Source organism: Xenopus tropicalis, chromosome 7 (assembly GCF_000004195.4).
Source record: "Xenopus tropicalis strain Nigerian chromosome 7, UCB_Xtro_10.0, whole genome shotgun sequence".
Lineage (NCBI taxonomy): Eukaryota > Metazoa > Chordata > Amphibia > Anura > Pipidae > Xenopus > Xenopus tropicalis.
In genome coordinates, this window is record NC_030683.2 from 108425276 (window position 1) to 108445275 (window position 20000).

At 40.1% G+C, this 20000-nt stretch overlaps 1 protein-coding gene across 1 annotated transcript in view; it reads right to left on the reverse strand.

The window, feature by feature from the left end:
* The window catches only part of ceacam8l (carcinoembryonic antigen-related cell adhesion molecule 8-like), a 52523-nt gene extending 32929 nt beyond the window's left edge, over positions 1 to 19594 (reverse strand). The window contains exon 1 of the mRNA XM_031905855.1: positions 19228 to 19594. Within this exon, the coding sequence (XP_031761715.1) occupies positions 19228 to 19276 (49 nt within the window). The 5' untranslated portion in view covers positions 19277 to 19594. The remainder of the gene's footprint in view (positions 1 to 19227) is intronic.
* Positions 19595 to 20000: the final 406 nt, after the last annotated feature.

Consider the following 20000-nt stretch of genomic DNA (forward strand, 5'->3'; position numbering starts at 1 on the left):
ACTATGGTTTATATAAAGAATGCAGCTGTGTAGCCATGGGGGCAGCCATTCAAAGGAGAAAAGGCACAGGCACTTAGCAGATACGAGATAAAACACTATTGTATTCTACAGAACTTATCTGTTATCTGCTATGTAACCTGTGCCTTTTCTCCTTTTTTCCAGCTTGAATGGCTGCCCCCAGGGCTACACAGCAGCTTATTTATATAAACTATAGTAGAGTTACTGTAGCAAACACACAACATTTACCAGTGCAGGGCAACAGTACATTATATTTCTTTTACTTTAAAACTCTTTAATTTTTTGGTGTTACTGTTCCTTTAACTTGTGGACACAGCAAGCTGTTTAACCTAAAACAAATAATTTATTTTATGCCTTTGTAAATCAAGAAGTCATTCCAGAATTACAGGTTTTGTAAATTTTGGGAGACTAAAGGGGGTTATGTAGCTCAGCTGGCGAGTGACTTGCACCATTAAAAAAACACTTAATTACTTGTAATATTTCTATAGCTATGTAAGGCTAACTATGTCCACCTTTTATTTTTTTTTACAGGGTACCGATCAGTGTTGATTCAGTCTATAAGTTACACTTGCACTAAAAACTTTTATGATATCCATCCATGAGAAAACATCACACTACCAATCCTAATTATAGGTTTAAGCTATAATTTGTAGGCAGGTGCTGAATATTTTACATTTCAGTCAATTTTAATATACGGCAAAAAACAAAAAACTCTCATATTTGCACACATTTTTAATTTTTTAAACATGAATGTATCTTCATGTATATATGTCTATATTTTTATATATGTATAAAAAATATATTTTCAGACTGGCACACTCTTATTAAAATTCCATATCTTTATTATGAGCACATCACATAAAATGCCGACATTTCAGTCCTCATTAGGACCTTTCTTAAGGATTTATATATGTATGTATATATATATGTATATTATATAAAGTATGTCTTTTACATTTACAGTGCGGTCATGGGAAACAAACCCTGCGATATATATAAATATACACAGTTACAGACACTATGTGGAATGTATAAATGGACATAGGAACCACTGTTTCACCATCTCACCGATATTTATAAACTTTCACTGTGTTCTGCAATTCGAAACATGGCATGGCTTGCATTAGGTTCTTACCTGAGAGGTTAGGGCTAGTGATGAGCGAATCTGTCCCGTTTCGCTTCGCCATGGCATGAAAATTCGCGAAATGGCAAAAAAATTTCGAAACACATTTTTTTCGCGATTTTTTTGTCGCCCATGTCTTTTTTGTCACCTGCATCTATTTTTTGTCGCTCGCTCCCTTTTTTGCGTGACCGCGCCCAATTTGACGCGTGACAAAAAAAATCTGCGCAACAAATTTTTCCGCTGTAAATTTTCACAGAAGTTTCACGAAACAATTCGCCAATGGCGAAATGCAGAAATTTGCTGCGAATCCATGCCTGGCGAAAAAATTTGCTCATCACTAGTTAGGGCCGATAAAAGCTTAAATTACCTCTATTTTGCTCTATTATAATGATATGCATAGTTAATAGGCAACTCTTCGACCATGGCAGTGTCAAGGTAGCCTCTTATGCCCCAAAATGTAAAACATAAGCTTTATGTTATGCTTTACAAATGGTGTGGAATTTTACATTATGTACAGTATAAACTTCTTTATACCCCAGCATCTGTTACCTACCCAAGTGCTGTTTGGATTCTTGACAGGTTTTGGTATAAATAGTTAGACAGTGTATCTAGACTGATCTAGATGCAGTGGTAGAGTTATAATATAGGCATGTAAAACATACCGGTCTCAGGGTTTTTATTAATTATTTCTGCTTCTATTTGGAGTAGCCATTCCACCAGTCTAACCCTGCCCTTTAAACGCGTCCATTATATAATCCTTTCTCTTGGCTTCTGTGCCATCATCATCCCTAGGCCTTACCCTATCCGTGCCCTATATCCTTCCTCATTTGGTGTAAAGTCCTTTTTTATCTCCTATGGCACGTGCTGTAAGTATTTATAGCTCTTTGTTTTTGTCCTTTCCTTCAGGCACTATGATGCTGCTGCCTGTGTTGCCATGGTAACAGTATCTGTATTGCATCAGTCTTTTAGCCCTGTCAGTCTGATTATTATTTCTCTAAGCTTCTGCCTAAGCCTTGCAATTCCTGGAGAGCCGCTGTGCCTCCTGTGTAACTGTGTGTATTTAATATTGAAAATAATTAACTGTTGCGCCACATTTTTTAAAAAATATCTAAGCTTACATGCCAAGTCAAGGGGACAAAATTCAGCAAAAAGGCCACTAACATCAAAATGGTCAGTATATAATTGTATATATATATATATATATATATATATATAAAAACATTTTTTTTTTTTAATATATATTATATGTCCCTAATGGCACACTGGGCAGTTTGGGGCATTTTGTCTGCAACAATTAATCTCTCCATAGTGCATCAGATCCCCTGAAATGTACAACCCCGCCATTTGGAAACCCCGCCATGGGAAACTCTATTACAATGCTGTCCAACTTATTAAATGTTATGGGCCAATTATGTCTCATCCAGTGTATTTGAGGGCCTGATTAAATTAAAATGTTGATGTCATCCAACTAATGACCGGCGCCCCTGCCTTATTCCCCTTGGGCACAGAGCAATTGCAGGCCAGGCAGAGTTAATGCATTCTTTGTCTCAGAATAAACACACATAAAGCAGTAAATGGATAAATCCATGAACATATATTCCTTTTAACTTTACTTCTCTTAAAGGAGCCAAAATCTTAGGCACCCCCAAGTGACTTTAATCGCCTACCTTGTACCCCGGGCTGGTGCCCCTGTTAGGAGAAAACTGCACCAGCCCGGGGTAGCTGTAGAGAGTGTTTCCTCTTCCTTCTGTCGTCAAAATCCCTGGGCCGGCACAAAGCTAGCCTTTTTGTTAAAGTTCAGCTTTTCACTCTACTGGGCATGCACAAGTGCGCAAAGAGGGAAAAGAAGACGCTCGCTCGCAAGTACCCCAGGCTGGTGCGATTTTCTCCTAACAGGGGCACCAGCCTGGGGTAAAAGGTAAGCAATTAAAGTCACTTGGGGGTGCCTAACTTAGTGACTTAGCCTTTCCTTCTCCTAAGAAGTTGCTTTTCTCTCTGCCAAAAACATATACTTGCCTGATGGTTAGATGATTCCATTATTAAACAAAAGCACTATATATATTACTGACTGATGAATTTAGCAGACAGCCCTTATATAAGCAAATGTATTATTTAATGGTAAGGGCAGTGCATAGGGTTGTTGCCTGGACAGTATTTTAGGTAAAAATGATGCTTAATGCCAATGTTATTAACAGGGCACAAAGATAAAATTTAGGTTGGTGTTTTTCTCAGAAAAGGTGGAAACCCCTAGTATTACTGCCACAAAGTTGTTGGGATGTGGGGAAGGGTTGCTGCTGGGGGTCCCACCAATAGAATATTTGCCCTGAACCAACAAATGCCTTAAAACTGCCATACAAATACATCAGCCTAAAGTATGGATGTAACGCTGTAAGGGAGTATATTTATACATGTAATACATGGTATTACAGTTTAGGGAATAGGGTAACATTAAATTATAATTATGTGGACCATGGCTCTTTATGCAGTTTCTCTATTTTTGCAAATTTGTTCATGAGTTTTTGGCTCGTAACTTAGGACATAGCCCAGGCTTTGCTAGACTTAGCCGATACTGAGGGTTTTACATACAGAGAGAGGATAAACAAGTCTCTCTCATCCTTGTGATACTACTGAATCCATAGTGTGGTTAACGTTCAAGAATTCCTGGGTACTGCAGTTTGGGTCTATCTGTTTTTTATACAGTTATCTGGCCCAGTCTCTCCCATGGAATCAAACCTATTGTATATCTTTTGTAGCACATTTCATAGACTTCTTAAAAATAATCATATTAAATTCAATGCCATGAAAAGCAGCACAACCCAGGTACTTATGATTAGTAAGCAATGTATTATTTGTATATTTGCCCAGGAATTGTATTCTGGTGCCACAAGTCCAACGTGAATGTGTTAAAGGGAATGATTTTGTAATGCACAGCACTGGCAAGACACACAAGACAGTCCTTACCACTTGCCATAGGGCCCCTTATAAATACAGCACTAAAGAACATATGAATATGAACTAATGTTTAGATGAACTAGTTGTATAGACTGAGGCCTGGGCCCTCTAGCTAGTGCAGAAAAGGGGTCGCCACGCTTGTGTTATTTAAAATCTTGACAGGAAGCCAGGCAGGTGACATCAAGGGCGGAGTCGATGACGCTGGTGGTGGGTAGAGATGTAGCGAACTGTTCGCCGGCGAACTAATTCGCGCGAACATCGGGTGTTCGCAAGTCCGCAAATTCGCGAACTTTTCGTGATGTTCGCAAGTTGGGTTCGCCAGCACCGAAAAAATCGCAAAACTTACGATAACGGTACGAATGCTCCGAAAAAATCGCAAAACTTACGATAACGGTACGAAAAAATCGCAAAACTTACGATAATGGTACGAATGATCCGAAAAAGTCGCAAAACTTACGATAACGGTACGAATGATCCGAAAAAGTCGCAAAACTTACGATAACGTTACGAAAGCTCCGAAAAAGTCGCAAAACTTACGATAACGGTACGAATGATCCGAAAAAGTCGCAAAACTTACGATAACGTTACGAAAGCTGCGAAAAAGTCGCAAAACTTACGATAACGGTACGAAAGCTCCGAAAAAGTCGCAAAACTTACGATAACGGTACGAAAGCTCCGAAAAAGTCGCAAAACTTACGATAACTTTACGAAAGCGCCGGAAAATACGAAAAAGTCGCAAAATTACCGATCATTTCGAAAAACGGCGTGTGTGTCAATTTTTCAGAGGTTTTTGCCCTTGATCCCCCTCCTGCATGCCACTGTCCAGGTCGTGGCACCCTTTAAACAACTTTAAAATCAGTTTTCTGGGCAGAAATGGCTTTTCTATTTTTTAAAGTTCGCCTTTCCATTGAAGTCTATGGGGTTCGCAAAGTTCGCGAATATTCGCAATTTTCGGCGGAAGTTCGCGAACAGGTTCGCGAACTTTTTTTTTGAGGTTCGCTACATCCCTAGTGGTGGGACGATCACATTAAGGTGACAACTTATGATGTCAGGAGGTGTGGCTACAACACAGCCGCCAGTAACAGTGCAGAGTCCTTTCCAAATTTCAGACCTTTGAGATCTGGACAAGTAGTTTTGAACAGGACAGCTTGTGTAGAAACTGGATTGTATGTATGTATGTATGTATAACTTTATTTATAAAGCGTCACAAGGGTACGCAGCGCTGTACAGTCTTACAGAATACAAAATTACACACAGGGAGGACAAGTGATATAATAAATAAATACAATAAATACATATATGTAAACATATATATATAAGTGCCATGTGGTATGAGACACAGTAGGAAGGAGGTCCCTGCCCCGTAGAGCTTACAATCTGAGTGGTTGGGTAACATACAGGCACAAACTGGAAGGTAAGAGTGCATCAGGTATGGGCATTTGCCCTTAAGCGCAGGACTGGGCAAAATAATGACTTAGTGCTACAGAAGGTAACAGCTGAGTTTTTTCTTAAAGAGAGTGGGTGAGTTTTCCCTATGGAGGGATTCAGGGATAGAGTTCCAGAGGTAAGGAGCAGCGAGATAGAAAGGTTTAAGACGAGAGAGCGCAGTGGGTGTGGATGGTGTAAAGAGACGGAGGCTCTGAGAGGAGCGGAGGAGACGACCAGTAACATGCAGGGAGACCAGTGAAGAAATGTAGTGAGGAGCAGAAAAGTGAAGGGCTTTGAATGTCAGCAGAAGGATTTTGTAAGCTATCCTTTGCTTGACAGGCAGCCATGCTAGTGAGCTTAATTGAGGCTGAACAGGTTCCCTCTTAGGAGAGAGCAGGAGGATCCTGGCAGCAGAGTTTAAGATTGATTGCAGGGGAGAGAGGTGGGAGTCTGGGAGGCCGGTTAGTAGGAGATTGCAGTAATCTAAGCGGGAAAGGATAAGGGCATGGATTAGTGTTTTAGCTGTTGCTTGTGAAAGAAAGGGGCGTATCTTGGCAATATTGCGGAGGAAAAAGTGGCAGGTTTTGGCAGTGTTATTAATATGGTTAGAGAAGGAGAGGGACTGGTCAAAGATAACCCCAAGGCAGCGTGCAGAATTTACAGGGTTGATGGTCATGCCATCAATAGTAATGGTGAAAGGAGGAGGAGGGCCAGGTTTGGGCGGGAAGACCATGAGCTCTGTTTTAGCTAGGTTAAGTTTGAGCTGGCGTCGGTTCATCCAGGAGGAGATAGCCAGGAGGCAGTTACCAATCTGGGTTTGGACATCAGTGGTTAGTGCAGGGGGGTCTAAATATATCTGGATGTCATCTGCATATAGGTGGTATTTAAGACCAAAAGAAGAAATAAGGTTGTCCAGTCCAATACGGGAATATCTGGGAACCCTATTTACAATAGATCTCTGTTCTTACCCTAGGAAACTGCAGCAAATTAAAGCTGAACCTCCTGTCTAGAATGACAGAATGTTGGCTTCCTGAAAGTGCCATCTTTAGAAATCATGTGACATTCCAGTCCCTATAAATCAGTGGTTCTCAACCTTCCTAATGCCGCGACCTTTTAATACAGTTCCTCATGTTGTGGTGACCCCCAACCATAAAATTATTCCTAAGACCATCGGAACTATGTGTTTTCCAATGGTGTTAGGCGACCCCTGTAAAAGGGTTGTTCGACCCCCAAAGGGGTCCAGACCCACAGGTTGAGAGCTGCTGCTATAAATGAAATACCAAGCCACAAAGAATTACTGGACAGTTCTAACCATTGCTCAATGGGAGCTATGGGAAGAGAGAGAAACTGAGCAGAAGACAAAGGAAGAACATTGTGTTACAGTCTGTCCAGCCATGGGCAGAAATATATAAAACTCAATTTTTTCAAACACAAAATTGAGATACAACAGTAAATTTACATTATATAATAACGGAGTGACAAGCCCGGCTTGGTTACAGGAGCTAAGCATTATTTCCCTATTGCATACAAGTCACACCCTGCTTGATATAAAAATCTCACTGAAGAATTTTTCTAAACCATTGTTACCATAGCAACTGAAGCAACAGTCTTTCAAGCAGCAGAGCAACAGGCAGTAATTAGCAATCCTTAGCACACTGGGAGTCCAGGCATGTTACTTAAAGGGGCAGTACCCCTCAAAATTAACTCTTGGTTAGTTGTATGTAGGCAGTGGTATTCTGAGAAAATCTGCTATGTTTTATAACCTAGCAACCATGAACCCAGGGATATTACCCACACCAGGGCCTTGGAGAAGAAGAGCTGCGCCCCGGATTGAGGGAGGAGGCACAGGTATAAGGCTGGTAAGATTCTGGGCCTTAGGTGCCCTTTTATAAAGGAAAATGCCAACTGCAATAGGAACAACAAAACCTGTGAGGAACATGTCTCTTAATGACCTAGTTAGCACATACGCAGCATTTCCTCTTAGGATACATGGTCTTTCCTTTCCTGTCAGTATAGTGGGACAGATTATCTAGATAAACATACCTCTGCACTGAATAACCTTTGCCCTCTGCTCTCTTCTGACTGAGGGGAATGATAAACAAAAGTTTCTCAATTGATTTATGCCAGGAATTTCCAGGATTAAGAAGGTTTCAGGAATCGAACACCACTTCCCACTATGCATGAATGTGCCACAGCATTCCTAAATGAAGGGATTTTCTCTTGTTTTTAATGAGTCTGATGAGCGTATGTGTTTTTAAAGGGGACGTTTTTACTGCAATGAATTAAAAGTTACTTTTTTTGTGTCATTGCTCTATCTGCCACTGGGGAGAATAAGTTGAGAGAATTTCGGTGTGCCCTATATAAAGAGTCTCTTTTCCTCTGCTTATTATTCCAAATATAGACTCAGAAGCAACTGGCTTCTACCGCCAGTATATATATACTGTATATAGATATATACTATTATAGCCTTGGGTATGCAGACTACTTCTCATTTTTGTACAGGTATGGAACCTATTATCCAGAATGCTCGAGACCTGGGGTTTTCCAGATAAGGGATCTTTCCGTAGTTTGGATCTCCATAACTACAGTCTGTTAAAAATCATTTAAACATTAAATAAACCCAATAGGATTGTTTTGCCTTTAGTACGGAGTAATTATATCTTAGTTGGGATCAAGTACAAGGTACTGTTTTATTATTACAGAGAAAAGGGAATCATTTAACCATTAAATAAACCCAATAGGGCTGTTCTGCCCCCAATAAGGGGTAATTATATCTTAGTTGGGATCAAGTACAGGTACTGTTTTATTATTACAGAGAAAAGGGAATCATTTAACCATTAAATAAACCCAATAGGGCTGTTCTGCCCCCAATAAGGGGTAATTATATCTTAGTTGGGATCAAGTACAAGGTACTGTTTTGTTATCACAGAGAAAAAGGAAATCATTTTTAAAAATTAGAATTATTTGCTTATAATGGAGTCTATGGGAGATGGCCTTTCTGTAATTTTGGAACATTCTGGATAATGGGTTTCCGGATAAGGGATCCCCTACCTGTACTGCTTATGTCAGGAATATCCGTACTCAGATCGCACAAATAAACAAAGTTAGAATGTTGTAGGGAATGGTAGGGGGCTGTTTGAAGGTATCAGGTTGGACATAGCTGCCTTAAAGGGGCACAGGATAAAATAAGTTGGGGGGCGCAAGCCTAGCTGAGGAGAGAATTCTTCTTTTGTTTTCCTCACATATAAGCAGAACTATAGCTATATGACTTTTGTGATCATTTACTGTATCTGTACACTTCTTGTGAGCTAAGGTAGTTAACCATCAAAACTCTCATGTTTGCAGTTTTCCTGTGAAGAGAAATGACTTGTTTGGGACATATTTAGGAAATATGTGGTTTTAGCTGGGGGTATTTATGCTATCTGGCGCAAGATGAAAACAAGACCAAAAGGAGAATGGTCTGCACATAAATAGAAAGGTTTAGGAAAGGATTGGGGTTTAAAGAGGCATGGATAGGTGGATCAGGGTGGGTTCTTGGATTTCGTAGTAAAATGTGGGTAACTATTTTATTATTGAGCCCAAGAGAATCAACAGATTTGCCAGTTGTGCCTTATTTTTTCAGACTCTCTAACTTAGATGGAGCACAGGGCGTAGTCAGGGTAGAAAAGGATGTGGCAGGAGCATAATGGGGTATTGTCTGCTCATAACAGGGCATGATGTGGCATGGTCAAAAAACCTTTCAAAATTCAGTCTGGGATAGTAAACAACTCTGTTTTTAAGGCAATGACTTGTACTAGAAACTGGCTTTGATTTTTAGTCACCATTATCAAATGAAAACAGTAATAAATAGCTTTTTTTCTGCAATAATAATCACAAGTTTAAGAGCAGAAAGGGGAAGAAGGCAACGCAATGCTGTGACTCATATGTCACTCACACACCCACATACACAACTCCGCAGATTTCCCTATATTCCATTTGCAGTGAAGCTCACAGATGGTGTGACTGTAGAATGTATACTGAATAGGCATGTGATGTATTATCGTTACCAGCTGGTGAGCTTTTCTATCTTCATCATCATCATGGTTCTTTGTAAGAAAGTACATGAAAATGCACCCAACTTCATCTTAAAGTCTCACCTGAGACACTTGTTCATTATTCCTGCAAGTAGAACTTTCCCAGTGTTGGGCTGGGCCACCTAGGGCTCACCAGAGAGCCTGACTTTCAGGGACCACTTATGTACAATGTAAGGCAAAAAAATGTAGGGCAAAATGTTATTGGTTTTACATAGACCTATGGTAGGAATAAGATAGTGTTGCTGGGAATTGTTGGTCTATGTCCCACTCCTCTGATCCTCTGACAGGTCAGTACAAACTTGGTTATGTTGTTGGTCAATCATTTGGGTCACAATACAAAATCTACTTATCCACTGGGTCCTGAAGGAAAATGTCCAAGAGATTTCGGCTTTCTAATTGTTCTGGTTATGACTTTTTTCATTAAGGCAATGTAAAATGATTAAAAAAGAGTGAAAACAGAGCACACCTCAGTTCACCAGCCCTAGCTATATATTAACTTGAAGAGTAATTTAGTGGCCCAAAAACTGTTCCTGTCTTCTCTATTTCATATACATGGGAGATCCCTGACAGTGCCAGGACTAGGCAGGACAGTCTAAAGATACCCTAGTGAGCATTTTCAGGCTGAAATGCTTCATGGACTTCTCCACCATCTGTAATGTGCTGCTAGATAAAAACTCCCAGAGTGCTGCCAGCCTTAGGCAAATAGCACACAGAGATTCAGTTTATACTAGGATTTACTGGAATCGCATAAAGATGACAATACATGTGATGTGGTTTCACCCACTGAAGAAAAAGTCACAGCAGGCAAAGCGCCCAACACAATAGGATGAGCTATATGTGTCATCTGCACGCTCAGCAGGAATAAAGGAAATGCTGTTCCAATAAAGGATCTTCCGTCTCATATCCAGCGTGTGTAAACTCAGTGTGGCCTTGAGTCAGTTATTCATTCAGAAACCTAAATTATTCATGCAACTGCTGCCGTCACAGGCGGCCTGTGCAATCCCAGCTGTCACTGATCCACAAATCACAGGATCCATGTACGGGCTAATATGGAACTAGGATGCTCTACAAAAGCTGAAGGGTCCCCTGTTGCCTAAATCAACCCAAGAACATAGAACAGAGCAGTCAGGTAAATAGTTGGGAGCTAGTTGGGTGTAAATGGAAAGCTCTTGCTCAGAAAAGTTGCATAAACTTGAACCAAGGTGGTTTGGCCAAACCTGAATTCCTGGTTCAGCCCTGTTTCCTGAACTTATCTGGCCCATGACCCTTCTGCTTGCTGACCTTTGTCTGTAATCAGATGTTCCTTTTTGGTGTCAGTCCTTGACCTTTGGCCTGGCCCTGCCTACTCTGCTCTCTAATCCTAATAGAGAGAGATGTCTGATGATTCTACTGCTCCCTCCCTGTCTACAGCTCCTAGTTCCAGAAAGTTTACCAACCCCTGGCCATGACACAAAGCCAACTCAAAAAACATCCAAAACACCTTATGAAAGATTTATAAAAGAATGTTAAATAAATTCTAATGCTTCTGCATACTTTAGCCTTTATTAAAGGACATGAAATCTCTAGTTAGGTTCTGACACATTGGGCTTGCCCTCTTACACCTTGGGTCATCTCTGCTCATGCCATATTGTTTTCTTTGTCTTTGTTGTTCTGGCCCCTGCAATTTCCCCACTGTCAGTTGCTCAAATAAACACTTTCACTAAGGATACTTGCGTCAAAATATGCTCTTTGCACCTTCTGCACTCTGTTCTGAATTGAGTGCTGTTGAACCTACTGACCCAGGGGAACAATGGAGATACTGGCACCTTTAGACCAGGAGGGCAGGTTCCCTCAGCCCCTGGAGCCAACTGCTGCACTTCAGTTGCACCAAAAGAATAGGGTTCACACATCACTGCCAAACAATGGAAATTACACCAGGAAAACACCAGAAATATTCAGTGCAATTTGCTTTGATGCACACACACAATTGTGCTAATTTTGATGAATCAGTTGCAGTTGTTACAGGTACAGCTCAACTGCACCAAGAGCACTCCACTTTGTGACCACAATGATGCTGGAATTCAAAAAATGCTGCATTGTGGGAATAAACATGATAATTGCACTCAAAATTGCTCTTTGCTCAGTACACTCGAGAACATACATGTGCCCTATAATCTGCCAATCATATTTTTTATTCATCCCACATTTATTTATACACAGAGCAGTATCTGTAATATTTATACAATGGGCTATATTTTATGGCAAGTGGAAAAGAATTAGGGTCAAGCTAATGTGGTTCCAATATTTACAGGAACAATGGAATGAGACAGCAAGCAGGAAAGGATAAGAGCCTTCCATCATAGGCAGGGAAAGCTTTTGACTGCATATTAACGAGGCTTTTGAGGAATAAATCAAAGTCAGGGAACTGATTACTGAGAATTATCATGCTTTTATGGAGGATTGCTTGCATCAGACTAATCTGATTACCTTCTTATGGGAAGGAAAATGGGAAACTGTATCAGGATAAGGAAGGTTATATAATATATATTTAGATTCTGCTTACGATTCTGTATCAAATAATATACTGGACATACAATTTGGGCTCTAGGTTTGTACTAACAGCAGAGAGTTAAAATAAAATGTTCCAACTGGCCCAAGCTGGTGCACCGCAGGGATAAGTATTTGACCCCATTCCTTTCAGCGTTGTAGATATCAGCCGGAGCCAGCAAAATACTGTTGTGTATGAAAGGGTGATACAGGGGCAAAGTCTAATGTTGCTTCTTCCTCAATCATTTCTAAGGGCACGATGCACAAAAAAAAGCACTTTACAGAATTATTAGAGAGAAACGAGAAAGGAATCTAAGAGGTTTGTTATGGGAGCAAGCTAGCCAAGCTGGGTGTATTTACATAGGGATAATAAGAAGATTGGGAATTGGACTGTGGGCTGTTTTATTAAGAAAGGGCATCTGAAGCTAAATCACTAGTGACTGATCTAGGGAGCAATTATCCCTTGCACACAATAAAGCAGATATTGAATTGCTACAGAACTGTACAGTACTTATATTTGTAACTTCCACTGGGGCAGGGACTGATATAAATGATGGACAATCTCTGTAAAGCTCTGGGTAATATGTTGGCAATATAAATATAATAGATAATAATAACATTCAATCATTTATTGGCCAAATCTTTTTCCCAAAAAAATAACAATGCCTTGGTGACAGAAGCACAAATTATTGCTGCTCCTTCTGTAGTTTAATGTGTATATACAAAACCTTTCATCTATATTTTCATTTAAATATATTGGGTATATGAGGTATAGTACTCTATTATCTGTATATGTACATACATAATGAGGTCCAAATCCTTTTATTACTATTTAATTAAATGCATGCAACCTAGCTGAAAGCTGCAATATTGTTTTCCAAAGCGAATTATAAGGTCATAGCTTAGTGTCCACAAATCATTCACACTCTACGTATTTATATACAATACACAAGAGCATGCAAGACCAATTTAAAGAACCTTATTTGACGTACCCTGAATAATCAGAAGCCAACTTACAATAATAAATCATAACTGATTATTTTTAACAACCTTAAAAGGTATATTTATCATGCTGTGTAAAAAGTGAAGCATTACCGGTGATGTTGCTCATGGCAGCCAATCAGATGCTTTGCTTTGGTTTTCTAACTGTCGAAATCTAAGTGCTGACTGGTTGCCCTGGGCAACATCAGCGGTAATGCATCACTCCACTTTTAACACAGCATGATAAATATACTCCAGTTGTTCAGCATCCCTTTGATTGGCAGTTCTTGAAAACAGGGCCCGGATATCCTAATACTTTATTATGTAACCTGTAACCAATGGTTGTTCGTTTATTACAAGACCCTTGTTTGTAACAGAGTAAAAGTGCTGTGTGACCTCTTGGCTATATAATAAATGTCTTGACCTTTGCACTCAATGGCACCTTCCACTGATATACAGTATAGATTTATAGGAACCTTCACTAATATACAGTATAGATATAAAGAGCCTTCCACTGATATACAATATAGATATATAGGAACTTCCATGCTATATAGAATAGATCTATATGAACTTCCACTCATATACAGTATAGCTATACAGTTCCATCTGCTGATATAAAGTGTAGATCTATAGGAGCTTCCACTGATATACAGTATAAATATATAGAACCTTGCACTGATATACAGTGTTGATCTATAGGATTAAAAAAGTTGTCTTCAAAGTGCCTCTTAACTAGCATTCTGCATTTGTACCCACAATTAATATTAATTGCCACCTAGGCCAATCACCTGCTGCCCACACCTAGCTAAAATAACAAAGGACAATTTATTTCACAATTTAGATCTATAGGAACTTCCACTGATATAGAGAATAAATAATTTATAGACTGTAAGCTCTTTTGGGCATGGCCATCTTCACCTGTTGTATTGGTTGGGTTATTGGTTGCTTTGTATGTAATTTGTATGTCCATTGTATAAATCCACTTATTGAACAGCACTGCGGAATATGTTGGTGATTTCTAAATACATGTTAAAAATAATAATTCCATCCACTGATATACAGAATAGATCTATAGGAATGTCCACTGATAGACAGTATAGAACTATAGGAAGGTCCACTGATATACAGTATAGATCTATAGGAACTTCCACTGATATACAGTATAGATCTATAGCAAAGTCCACTGATATACAGTATAGATCTATAGGAATGTCCACTGATATACAGAATAGATCTATAGGAACTTCCACTGATATACAGTATAGATCTATAGGAACTTCCACTGATATACAGTATAGATCTATAGGAACTTCCACTGATATACAGTATAGATCTATAGGAATGCCCACTGATATACAGTATAGATCTATAGGAACTTCCACTGATATACAGTATAGATCTATATGAATGTCCACTGATATACAGTATAGATCTATAGGAACTTCCACTGATATACAGTTTAGATCTATATGAATGTCCACTGATATACAGTATAGATCTATAGGAACTTCCACTGCTATACAGTATAGATCTATAGGAACTTCCACTGATATAAAGTATAGATCTATAGGAATGCCCACTGATACACAGAATAGATCTATAGGAACTTCCACAGATATACAGTATAGATCTATAGGAACTTCCACGGATATACAGTATAGATCTATAGGAACTTCCACTGATATACAGTATAGATCTATAAGAACTTCCACTGATATACAGTATAGATCTATAGGAACTTCCACTGATATACAGTATAGATCTATAGGAACTTCCACTGATATACAGTATAGATCTATAAGAACTTCCACTGATATACAGTATAGATCTATAGGAACTTCCACTGATATACAGTATAGATCTATTGCAAAGTCCACTGATATACAGTATAGATCTATAGCAAAGTCCACTGATATACAGTATAGATCTATAGGAACTTCCACTGATATACAGTATAGGTATAAAATGACTTAGGTATAGAATGAATGTTTGGGACCAGGGGTTTTCCAGGGATCCTTCCATAACAGGAAGTGATGCAAAAAAAAAAAAACAAATAAAAGTCTATAAAATGAACAGGCCAATGTTATTTAAAGGACAGTTATTCATGTTGAGAAATACAGGCTGTTTTCATCATAAATATGCTGCAATGTGCCTTGTGCCTGCACTGTACAGATATATACATACTGAAGAGATTCAAACATTTCTCCTTGACTTGTCTTAATACACAAGTTTTTGGGCACAATGATAACTCCCATAATTCTCCCATGGTCATGAACGTTCTGTGATCAGGAAGCTGAGTTTTGCTTGAAAGGAAACAAGTGAGATTCCAGCCAAGAGAACAGCTTTAGACTGGTGCCATGCCAGGAATCTATCCATTCCATATAATATCCATTAACATAGCGTAAATGCACTCTGCCCAAGATGATACTAAATTAAAAATACATGAAGATGTGACTTTTTCAATTAAGCAGCATTACTATGCACGGAAGATTAGGCTCCTGGGATATGAGGTTTTAAAGAAAACTGGAAGCTTGCATTGAAATATATTTCTTATAAAGGTTCTCTCTATAGTGATAGGTATTGAGGTCCTTACCAGGATTTAAACTGGTATAAAAACTTATGAAAGAACCGTAACTTTTCCATAGACAATCATTTAAAAAAATCTGAGATTTTTATATGTATGTAAAAATTCTACCGAAAGCAGTTTCTAGCTGGCTGCTTATATTTTCAACACTTCTGGTTCTGACTGCTGAAACAATATAGCAGAAGACAATGACCTGGGAAGAAAACTCCTGCTACATTGTTTCAAGAGTCAAAACCAGAGAACAGAAAGTGATAAATACTGTTTTTTTTGGATTAACACTTGCATATAACTTTAAAACCGTGTAAAAGTTTGAATTAATATATACAAGTATAGGATCCCTTATCCAGAAACCAGTAATCCAGAAAGCTCAGAATTACAGAAAGGCCATCTCCCATAGATTCAATTTTAACCAAATCATTCACATTTTTAAAATGTATTTCATGGGAATCCTCTTGGAACATCGAAATGCAATAAATTAACATTTCACAAAGTGCTACAGACAAAAAGAGGATGAATGTCAGCACACGCGTCAGCATGTTTCTGTCGAAAGTTGTATTTCATGCCACAACTTTATGCACATATGATGCAATTTGCACCTCTTGGCTTTTTTTTTTAGCAAAGATTGAGAAAGAAGGTTCTTTTTTTTGTAATCAGACCCTCCTGCCCCTTGTTACATAGATCCTATTGCAGTCACATGTATGTTGAGAGAGCAAAGCTGACATAAAAAATTATGGGGCCCCAGGCTACTTAGTCAGCCCTAAGTAATGGGGCCCCAATGAGACTTCTAATCCTCCCAGACCACCCCCATAACAACAAAACACACCCACAATGCACCAGACCATCCCTACCTGCCCCCCCTTAATAATGATCCTGAGAAAGGGCAGCTAATCAGATCAGTAGAATATTCTCAGGGTTAAACCAGTCTGTATCCAATCAAAACATTAGACTATTCACATTGCCAAACCATCCCTCACCCATCTAATTATAACAATGGACCTCTCACGGGTCTACACCACCGTGTAATTATAATTAAAGCAAATGAACCATCAAGTAACAACGCCCTAAGCAACAGTAACAGCCTCTAGTCTATTTGGCCTTGCGTTATATAAGACTCTCTAAAACTCAAAATTAGCAATATCACAAAAACCACCGTCCTGTATCTTCCCTCTAGTGAGGTGCCGCTTTCCTTTTTTGACACCAGCTTGTAGCCAATCAGAGCATTACAAGGCTCAAAAATATTAACAAAGCCAATTGGCAGCTTCAACAAAAAAGACAATATAATAACAAATAGGAAACAGACTCAGACTTTACATTATGTAATAAATGCTTCATAAATGTAACATATGAACTTTATCTGTAAATGTTTTTTTGGCACATTACAACTTAACATACAGAACCCTTAAACTGCAATATTATCCCACTGCGTGAGTTTGCTCTTTATTTACGTGAGACAGAAGGAATGGGATCAGGGATGCCAAGACGGAAATTACCAACCAAGGGAGGTAGAGATGTGGTGAGATGAAATGAAGACGGATAATTATCTCCCCTGGTCCCCTGGCAGTGCCAAGAATGCTTCAGTGCCCAAAGGCAATGTATGGAGGGACAGGGGGCTGGTGGAATACAGGAGGCATGCAGTATATGAGAGATACAGGGTTGGGAATGCAAAGAAATTGTGTAAGAGTTTATTTTTTAATTCATTGTTATGATTCTATAAGGGAGAGGTTGCCCTAAAGTCTGTGTTAATGTATCAATTGAATTACACAGCATTTTAGTTGTTTCATGGATTTCAGATATTCACAGATAATGCTTATAAACCCATAACATTTACAGCTCTGTGACACCGCCCTATGTACAGTTCCATCTCGCTGTTCCCACGTACAGTTCCATCTCACCATTCCCATTTACAGTTCCATCTCGCCATTCCCACCTATAGTTCTATCTCATTAGCAACAAGTACTGTTCCATCTCAACACTCTCATGTACAGTTCTGCCTCATTAGCAACAAGTACGGTTCCAGAACACAATTTCCATATACATTTCTATTTTGCCATTTCTATGTATATGTCTATCCTTAAGCTTAGCCCTAAGCATAGGTTCACCCCACTATTACCACACCCCTCACTAGCCTCAGGTTCAGTTCTATATCACCATTGCCATGTATAGTTCTACCCAACTAGCCCCAGGTACATATCCATCTCACCAGTGCCATGTACTCTTTCATCTCATCACTAGCATTTACAGCTCCATCTGACTAGCCCATAATATAGTTCCATCACACCATTGGCATTTACAGCTCCATCTGACTAGCCCATAATATAGTTCCATCACACCATTGGCATTTACAGCTCCATCTGACTAGCCCATAATATAGTTCCATCACACCATTGGCATTTACAGCTCCATCTGACTAGCCCATAATATAGTTCCATCACACCATTGGCATTTACAGCTCCATCTGACTAGCCCATAATATAGTTGCATCACACCATTGGCATTTACAGCTCCATTTCACTAGCCCATAGTAAAGTTCTCACCAATGCCATACAGAGCTCTTACTAGCCCCTACTCCATTTCCATCTTCCCAATGCCATGTACAGCTCACATGCAACAAGTACCTTCCATCTCACTATTTCACTAGCCATAGTATAGTGCCATCTCACCATTGGCATTTACAGCTCTATCTCACTTGCCCATAGTATAGTGCCATCTTACCATTGCTATTTACAGCTCTATCTCACTAGCCCATAGTATAATCCCATCTCACCATTGGCATTTACAACTGTATCTCACTAGCCCATAGTATAGTCCCATCTCACCATTGCTATTTACAGCTCTATCTTACTAGCCCATAGTATAGTGCCATCTCACCAATGGCATTTACAGCTCTATCTCACTAGCCCATAGTATAGTGCCATCTCACCATTGGCATTTATAGCTCTATCTCACTAACCCATAGTATAGTGCCATCTCACCAATGGCATTTACAGCTCTATCTCACTAGCCCATAGTATAGTGCCATCTCACCAATGGCATTTACAGCTCTATCTCACTAGCCCATAGTATGTCATCTCACCACTGCCATACAGAGCTCTAAGTCACCAGCCCATACTATATTTCCATCTCCCCAATGCCATGTACAGCTCTGTCTCACTAGCCCCAAGTATATTTCCATCTCACCACTCCCATGGACAGTACCATTCTCAGCACCCCCATGCACAATAGGCAATGCCATCAGGCCACCACCCTGTACTGTTCCATCACACCATCCTTATATACAATGCCAGTATATACAGTACCAAATGGCCATCCCTTTGGACCACCTGTATATACAGAACCAAAAGGCCATCCCATCATACCTCTCTCATACACAGAACCATTGCATTTACAGACCTGTCCCTTCAGTCACCATCTCTACAGCCTGGCTTTTATTTGACTATAAAACACACCTCTGGCTATATCTGAGCTGGGGGCAAAGCTATTACAGTGTGGGGACCCCAATCCCACCCCCACCCCAAACCATTTGGTGCCAATGCTCTTACCTGCCAGCATCCAGCAGCACTGTGTGAGGAGGTGCCGGCAGCCAAACATCTTGCCCAGAGATGAATAAAACGCAGTGCCAAATCGCTCCTTCTGCGCCTCTAAAGCAGCCAGACACTGGTATGTGGCATCCCCCCGTATGGCAGCACAGCCCCTGCCACAGATCTGCTTTCCTTTAGCAGCGGTTTCACTCTCTCTCTCCCTCCCCTCCCATAGTCACATGTCCCGGAGACTGCCGCTGGGGCTGCCCCTTGCCTAGGAGATTGGAAGGAAATGCCCCCTTTCCACTTCTATCGATCTGTGCTATTATACCCGCTGGGCCCCTGGGCCCGGAATAGACACAGGCAGGGGTAACGGTGTCCCCCAAATCCGCCCAGTGTGCCCCCCCCCAGCTAAATGCACGGCCCTCCCACTCCCACTCTATTCCCTGTAATAACCAGTCTGTGTGTACTGGATACATGGGGTCTGTAATCCGGGAAACGCATACAGCGTGTAACCTACAGTCTGTGCGACACGCAGGGTACAGTGCGACAGTTAGTGGGGGCTGTGCAGGGGCCCCTGGTGAGCAAATCACTACTGTCTCTAAAGTAGCATGGCAGCTCCCAGCAGTCTCAGTGTAGGTGACAATGGCTTAGGTGTGTGACAAATATAGGTATCAGGGGGGTTACTGACCCAACTGCTTAGGACTGGGCCAGAAAGTGATCAGGTTCTGTTAGAGTTGGGCTACTATTGTCATAGTTTGGCAGAAGTTGCAGCAGAGTTTAGTGTGTGTTTA